Genomic DNA, 8,792 nt, shown 5'->3' with positions numbered 1-8,792 from the left:
TCAGTGAAATAAGAATGGAAATAAGAATGGAAGAATGCTGGTAATTGTTGAAGCTAGGTGATGAGAATTTGTTACACTATTTTGTTTAGTTTGTATATATAAAACTTTTCCAAGATAAAGTCTACTACATCAAAATAAGGATTACCCCCCTCCCCAATGGTTCTTATTAGATCTTATTTTTACCTTTTTCAATGTGGTTACTGCAAATTATTTTCACCCTGAAAATGCACATTCCAAACCTATAACCTTCAGGTTCCAATCAGTCCAGAGGATTGGGTGAAATGTATTCTATAGATCTTAACAATAATCCTTACATCACTTTGAACTACTCAGATATATGTGATTTTTTTAAAGTAAGTAATAAATGTGCCTGTTTTGGGAAAATTAATCCTCTTTGGTATTGAAGCAAAGTTATTCTAAAAATATTTTCCAAACACACACACCATTTTTCATTGCCATATAATTTTATCAGAAAGAACTCTGAATTACTTTGAAGTCCCCAGTGGCATAAAAATCAGAGTCACACTTAAAAGGTTCTTTAGAAAGAGTCACGTAAATGTTCCCATTGTCCACTGTCACTGTATGAATCCTTTGCTTTACTCCTTTGGAGCACCACTCAGGTTTTGCTGATGGATCTCTAGGGTTTATAGACTGGTATAGTCCTTCTCCTGTTGCCAAAGTAATTTTGTATTTATGCCAGGGGCAAACTATGCATGGTCGTCCGTCAAACTCCTGGGGGAGGAAATAAATGATTTAATAGTCTGACATTTCCAACATTCACAATAAATCTCAGACTCAGAACAGATTCTATTGCAGAATAACCAGGTTAAAGAACAGGCCAGCTCCTCTTTTTTCTTTCCATTTACAAATTATTCAGCATAAGGCAGAACCTAATCTTAGCAGTCATCAGGTTCCTTTTGCATTTGATTAGAAACCCAGCGTGTTAGAACTGTATCAGAAAATGAGCTCAGGCAACTACACCATGTGACTGAAGCTATGCTGTTATGTATTAGATGTGAACGTCACTTCCTTGACAGAAATGGGACAAGGGCATCAAGTGCTTCTAAAGGAATTTCCTCTAGCCGCTGGGAGCACAGTAAGCTTCAAATATAAATTTAAGAAGGTTACTAAAGGCATGAGTGTATACGTTAACTGAAGAGTGATCTGTGACTCAAAGTAGTCAATTCTCAACTTTTTAACTGTCTTAAGTCAGTGGTTCTGAAATTTTAAACAGCATGGGAATCACCTGGATCTTGTTTAAGTTCAGTAGGCTTAGGGTAGGGTACAAGAGTCTGTGGTTCCAACAAACTCCTAGGTGACGCCAGTGTTGCTGGTCTATGGATCACACTTGGAGGAGCAAAGTCTTACAGCTCTCATTACGGTCCAAAACTCAGGGAAATTCTTTCACATTATCATCACCACGTGCTTACCTTTTTCTCTACACCAGAAGTGCAGGAGTGCTGATATTGTACCCCCACAGAACTGTCAACAAACATTCACATTTTCATAATTCATACATTCATGTTCATAATGTATGTCCTTTAACATGAGGACAGGTGTGGAAATAGGTAGATATGAAGTGTAGAGAGAGTGGAACACTAAGTTTAAGCATTCATTTTGTACTGTTCAGGGAGGAGAGGGAGGGAAGGTGGGAGAGAGATCAGTTTTATGAAGTAGAAAGCAAATTAGGCAGCTAGCTAGTTTGGAAGTAAGACAGTTCCCCCATTCCCTCCTCAGATAAGCCTTTTAAAAAAAAATTTTTTTTTAAATACACACATTTTTACTACATTATACAGGTAATATATAATCACCGAAAAAAATCAAACTGTGCAGTAAAAAGTAAAAAGTGAATGTTACTTTTTATTTAAAAAATTGGATCTCATTAGACCTATTATTCTATGGCTTGCTTTTTTCTGCTCAAAGATATACTGCTGACATCCCTCCATACCGACACACAAAAATCTGCCTCATTAATTTAGTGGCTGCACAGTTTTCCACAGCATGGCTATTCATAGCTTATTGAAACTGTTTCCTATTGTTAAAACATTTAGGTTGCCTTCAATTTTTCATTATGACAAATAATGCCACAGTAAACCTCTCCTTTATATATTCTTAAACATTTGTGCAATTATATCTGCAGGGTAGATATCAGAGTATAATTGTTAAGTCAGAAGACATGCATACTTCTCATATTTATCTGTGAAATAGTTTTCTCTACATTGTAGGACTGTAAATTCCTAGAATATTAGCAATTATACTCAAAGCATTAAAAGACAGTTCAAACTCAAATACAATTTTTTTGCATACAGAATGAGACAATATAAATAAAACGTGAATTTGTAGAGAATAGATTTTACATACCTCTATTTCTCCCAAATGTAAAGGCCCTCCTGAGTCTGAAAAGGAATTGAATATTACATCTAGTCACTAAAAACAAAAAAAACAAAAAAACAAAAAAACAAAAAACACCTGAAATTTTGATAGTTTTGTGGTTAGTAAACAAATACAAAGTTTACAAATGAAAAATAAACTCTTACGGTAACAGCGAATATCCATCGCATGATATTCTCCTTTGTGGTAGAAAATGACCACTTCTCTATCATGGACAACAGCTGTCATTCTTTTAGATTTTTTAATGTCATCTTCTCTGCCAACACAGACAGGAGAATATTCCTTCACTTCAGGATCTTGTTCAGAGCCATCAAGATCCATGCTAGTCGAACAAAACAAAAAGCAAGTAGTCTTCACTAGTTTGGCTATGGAGAGAATCATACTGTAATAGACGTTTGATTTCTCTAAGACTGATGGATGGTGTTTTTGTTTTTGTTTTTTTTGGTAGCTATACAAAATAAAACATTTATACACACTGGGTCATGGTCATAATTTCAAGTTAGAGACTCTGAAAGCTTGCCCAAATTAGGGAAGATTCCCCACTTTGAGGCTGGACTCATATTAGATTCATTTCAATGGGTAAGGTGTATATTTCAAAGTCCCAAGACCCAAAGAATTAAGTTTCATTGTCCTTTTATTCCCTATCAATTCAATGCTAAACAACAGCCAGTTACCAGTGTTGTTTTCAACCTTCTTCTGAAGGTAGGATTCTTTGATAGTCTGAACAGTCTTGGATCTCTTGGTTGAGATCTTGGTAGGGTGATTCATTTGATTTTGCCTGGAGTGAACAGCCAGTCTTAGAAATCAACCAGATAACTACTCTGCCATAAGGAGATAGGTATGAATGGGCATATTACATTTTCTTAACGCAGAAACTGTCATTACTTTCTTCTGCCTTATTGGGAATTCAAAGAGATGGCTTTCTCTTCAATTAATTTATAGAAGTATGTAATATATAGAAGTATATATAGAAATATATGTATATATATTTCTAAACAAAGAAGTTTTAGTAGAGAATTTCCAGGTACTCTGAATATATTTTTTCTCAGCATAGATGTTTAGGCTACTTCTTTGAAAGTAGCTTTTTCAAAGAGACCTTTGTATACTTTAAGAACACAGTCATAGTCTGTTAATTCCATGTGAGAAGGAAACATCAAGATACATCAGTGTCAGGAGTGTCAGCCTCTGTAGAGGATTTTCCTGAGGGCGTCCCATAGGGGGAGTATTTAAGTTTTATTCTATGACAGTTTCTGGAAAAAAAACAAAACAAAAAACTATATATCCTGTTTTGCCAAGAATTGCTGTATTTTTCTTTCTTCACTCCTAACCCGAAATCTTTCTTCTTCTCGCCACCCTCTTTCCATTAGTGTTGTAATCACCAATTTTTCTGGAAACATTCCTGCTTTTCCTCTCAGGATAGAGATTGTGGTGGTCTATAACTTTCAAAAAGTATAAAGAACCACATATAATATTACCTTAGGGTTGACAAACAGCTTTCTTCCCCAGGCAGGAGCATATTTTGAATCTTTGCATGTAATGAAATAAAAATCACAAAACGCAAACTGAGACCACTCAAAGAGTTTTACTTTTTATTTCTTAATAATGCATTTTTGGATATTCCCTCATGGTTTCTGCCCTCTGCTGGAGAATGGGAACCTTCCACTATCCAGACAATGTCCAGCTCCACAAGTGGCATAAGGCAAGCTCACTCCCCAATGTGAGTGGACAAAAAAGAGGCTGCCTACAGCATTTGGGCATGAGATCTTGTATGTACCCAGACCATTACCTGCTCTAACTAACCTAGTTGCTTTTTACATGATGGAAAAACATAACATATGCTATTTTAAAAAATTATTTCACAATAAGTAAATCAGACTCAGAAAGACAAATACCATGTGATTTTACTCAAATGAATAAACAAAGAAACAAAGAAACAAAAAGCAGAATCAGACCTATAAACACAGAGAACTGATGGTTGCCAAAGGGAAGGGGGTTAGGGAATGGCAAAATTGGTAAGGGGGAGTGGGAGATACAGACCTCCAGTTATGGAATGAATAAGTCATGAGAATAAAAGGCACAGCAGAGAGAATACAGTCAATAATATTGTAATAGTGTTGTATGGTGACAGATGGTAGCTACACTTGTGGTGAGCACAGCTAACATACAGAGAAGCTGAATCACTATGTTGTACACCTGAAACTAATGTAACATTGTGTGTCAACTATACTCAAATTAAAAAAACTGAAAATCATTTCACAATAACAAAAAAACCCAAAAATATAGTATTTTTAAGAAAAGGCAATGAGGGCCATGCCATAATTTCCTGGATTAGCTGTGGCTAACAGAAGGCTGGATTACCACATCCCTAAACAATTATCTTGTTTTGCTTGATATTGGCAGGTACCCAAAGCATACAAATTGCTCAGGTGGTAGTATTTACTCCACAGCATTGGATGTGCAGCCTTTATCACATTTTGTGACAGAACAGACAGAGGGGCAATAAAGATAAGATAAAAGGGAACAGATGAACTGAAATAGGCTGAAGAAAAAAACAAGAAATGTGGAGTTTGCAACACGTATAACCGACTAAGGATGATGACTCAGAAAGTATGAAGGACTTTACTATACCAGTAAAGTGCAAACACACACACATACACACACACACACACACACACACACACACACACAGAAAAATGGGCAAAAGACACAAACATTGCATAGATGAGGAAGTGTAAATGGCCAGTGATTACATGTAAAGATGCTCAACCTCATCAGAAGGAAAAAGTAAAAGAAATGCAAAGCAAAGTCACAAATGGGATACTATTTTCTATCCAATTGAGTGGCAAAAATTATAGCAAGCATTGGTGAGGATATGGAGAAATTGATAGTGATGACATTAATTAGTGCTACCACAATTTGGCATGACCTAGTAAAGTCGAACATATTCACGATCCATTAATCCCCCTTTAAGTACACTCCAGAGAAACATGCAGAGGTACACTAAGAGATAATTACAGGAATGGTTATAACAGCAAACGATGGGAAAAAACCCAAAATGCATCAACAGTAGAATGGAGAATTTTCACATTCATTCAATGGAATGCAATGTAGCAGTAAAAAATGTCTGGATGCATCAAGTTGGATTAACTTCAAAAATATAACTTTAAAGGAAAACAATTTTTAAAGAATTCGGAGTATGCTTCTATTTTTACTAAGTGCAAAAATGGGCAAAACAAAACAATATATCATTGATGGATACATGTAGATAGAGTAAATTTATAAAGAAAAGCAAGGGGATAGAAAACACGAAATTTCTTAAATGCCTAAAAATGTAACATTTAGTCTTATATTTAAAATTACTCTTTTAGCTTATAAGTTGTATCCTACTTTACATTTATGTAATAGATGATCCAAAAACCAAGAGACGGGATAAAATGGCATTTTCTATCCTCAGAAAACGTGCCTCTGCAGAAAGATCATGAATGGACTGAGAATTTTGTTCAGCTTCTTTAAAAACTTGGCACTAGAAAGGGGAAATAAATGAATAGTTTTCTTTGTCCAGGCAAAAAGTTAGAAAAGAAATACTAGTATCAAGCAAGTAAAATATATGAAATGTGCAGCATGAAAAGTTAATTAAGTTCTCCAGACTTCCAAAGAAATGAGAACCCAATTAATCCTTCCTCAAGTTTCAGTCTCTTCGAACATACAGTTTTAGCAGGGTTTGCACCCCAACCAAGGAAAACTGCAGTGAACTTTGCACAAGCTGATAAGAAATGAGCAGAGGATGCTGGGCTAAATGATAAAAGGTTTCAGAGAACTATGATTACAGTCTTGCTTTTTGCTTAGGAAAGTATTATCATACCCTTCAAATAATGGTCATATGTATTTATGATAGCTAGTAATATTTATAATTAACATCCACATTATTCTTAATTAAATATTGTGAATATCATGGTCCATTCAGACAATAATAAGAGTCAATGTATTCACCTTAGTTACTGTTACTTTGATGCACTATTCATATGCTCCCATACATTTCCTCATTTTGAGTCTACTTTAAGATAGCAGAATCTTAACTAAAAGGAAAGTGAAAAATTAACCGGTCTGTGCTGTTTGGGGACTAGATCAAGCAAAGTCACTTCTGAAAAATTTAGCCATTTTGTTCCATTTTCCTCCTTAAGAAGTATTTTTTTGTCCCGTGCCTAAAATAGGTTTCTAAAGGTGCTAACACCATATAAAATTACAGATTAGTCGATAGATCCTCAGTCTCTATTACTTTTCCAGCATAGGGAATCCATTCAGGTTAAATTAAAAAAATAAATAAATAAGTTTCCATAAGACACTGGAGACAAAAGAGACATGAAATTAAAAGAACTTACTTGTTATTCCTCTTGATCTCTGACAAAGGTGCTTTTACTAAGTCTGGAGCCTTGACCTACACATTATCAGAATGCATAGCTCCAGGGTGACACCCTTGTTTTTAGGTTCAGAGAAGAGACCAGCCTTAGATATTAGTTTTGCATCTCTTTGGATGGCAGAATATTATAGATAAAACTAGTTATCCTTCAGTGAGTGGCCACCCACTTGGACTGTTTGCATACAGGAGTTCACTATCGCCAAGGGGTAAGTAGTATACCTATCTTGCAGATTAGGAAACTAAGGGTAAAGGATCCCCTTTAACAAAAGTAGCAGTCAGGATTCAAAACCCACAAAGTAGCACTCAGGATTCAAACCTACATCTTCTGAGTCTATATTCAGTGAACACAGTGTATACATCTTAACATTTCATCTAAGCAGCATCCATGGGTTTATAAAAACACGTGGCCTGCAAGTAAACTGTCTTAAAGGTACAAAGCCTTTTAGCAAAATAAAGATATCTGTATACGTATATATACATAGATGTACGTTTATCACCAAACATGGTTCTGAATTTTTTTTTTACTTTAGGAAAGCTAATGTCACAAGAGTAGCATCAACAGATGTTTAAAGCGGAATAGTTCCCTAATCATTTAATAAAGTCATGTAGCTGCTCTAAAATTTACTACCATCATCCCTGCTATTAGAAATCTGTAATCAATGGTGAGTTCATCTCGGTTTGAATCCTGGCTCTGCGTGATTTGGGGCAAGTTGCTTAATTTCCCTGTGCTACAGTTTGCACGTCTGTAAGAATGATCTGCCACATAGGGATGTGGCGAGAAATGAACGCTCACTACAAATCAAGTGTTTCATAGCAGGACCGGACCATGGGAAACGCTCTAACCATGTTAGCTGTCATCTCTAAGGCCCTTCCAGTTCTGACAAATTAACGCACGACTTGAAAGTGTATTTAACACCTTAGTAAAGACCTTCTACAGTAGTTATACGGAGAGGCGCTCAGGAACCCCGGGCACAGGCTACACGTGGCTGTCCAGAGGTTCTGGACTGTTGCGCCTACAGACTTCAGGAGACGAGTATCTACCACGGCCTGGGCTGCAGAAACCGCGGAGCAGATTTAGTACGCATAGAAGCCAGGAAAGCTAGTTAAAAACGCCCCGCCTGCCCCACACAGGCGGCAGGTCCCGGGTGGGCCCGGACTGTAAGGTGAACAAGCCCGAAGGGCCTCGCTGTGACTGGGCGGAAGCCAGTCCGGAGATTAACGGTTAACGAACGCGAGCCGACTCCTGGCAGAGCCACAGCGCTCAGAAGGGCTGGGAGCATAGGCCAGACGACAGCCCGCCCCACCAGCTCCAGGCCACCGCCGGCGCCGCCGGCGGAAGCCCGACCGGAGGCCCGCAGCCCGGCCGGAAATAGCGGCGCTCGCGAGCCCCGCCCAACCCCGCAGCGAGAGCTGAATTTACCTTTAGTCCCTTGCTCCGCCTCCGCAAGTCCTGCCTGCAGCGGAGGCCGCGTGACTCTCCGGCGGGAGCCAGGCCTCCGACCGAGGCTCGGAGCTTCCGCGGGGCGGGGCAAGCCGCCCACGTGACCCGAGAGCGCCTGCACTCGGAGACTGCCTGAGTGGCATTGCGGGCTGATGACCGCCGTCCCCAGCTGGCAGCTGGTCAACCGCGCTCTGCCTAGGCTTCCGAACTGACAGTCGTGAAAGTGTGCTTGACAACCGTAGGTAGCATCTATTTTAAAATATGTGTTAATCTCACTACATTTATCCACATTTTACATGCATCCACGATCTCACTCTCAGGAATTTACCTTATAAAATATTTACAGAAGTTCATCACGATGCATATAATCTATGTGTAAGGATGCTTACTGCCACGAAAGAATTAAGAATAGCTAAAGTGATCAGCAAGAAGGGAATGGTGGTCAAATAAAATATGGTGTAGACATGTGAATTACTTTGTAGCCACATACCCAACAGATATCATGAATGTAATTAATATTAAAAAGGAAAGGATACAATACAC

At 38.1% G+C, this 8,792-nt stretch overlaps 1 protein-coding gene across 2 annotated transcripts; it reads right to left on the bottom strand.

Annotated features, from left to right (window-relative positions):
• Window positions 1-445: 445 nt before the first annotated feature.
• Window positions 446-8,368, bottom strand: RFESD (Rieske Fe-S domain containing). 2 transcript variants are annotated; one of them, XM_027037759.2, is made up of 4 exons: window positions 8,229-8,368; window positions 2,538-2,713; window positions 2,362-2,396; window positions 446-732 (listed from the first exon to the last, which is right to left on the bottom strand). In XM_027037759.2, the coding sequence occupies exons 2-4, from the start codon at window positions 2,710-2,712 to the stop codon at window positions 469-471; spliced, it is 474 nt and encodes a 157-aa protein (XP_026893560.1). In that variant the 5' UTR covers window position 2,713; window positions 8,229-8,368; the 3' UTR covers window positions 446-468. The 2 variants fall into 2 exon arrangements, with proteins under 2 accessions (XP_026893560.1, XP_053081025.1); XM_053225050.1 differs by lacking the exon at window positions 8,229-8,368 and adding an exon at window positions 5,784-8,208.
• Between the last annotated feature and the right edge of the window lie 424 nt (window positions 8,369-8,792).

The sequence above is a fragment of the Acinonyx jubatus genome, chromosome A1 (assembly GCF_027475565.1).
Source record: "Acinonyx jubatus isolate Ajub_Pintada_27869175 chromosome A1, VMU_Ajub_asm_v1.0, whole genome shotgun sequence".
Taxonomy (NCBI): Eukaryota; Metazoa; Chordata; class Mammalia; order Carnivora; family Felidae; genus Acinonyx; species Acinonyx jubatus.
Note: the sequence above shows the minus strand (reverse complement) of the source record. Positions and strands in the feature narration are given on the sequence as shown.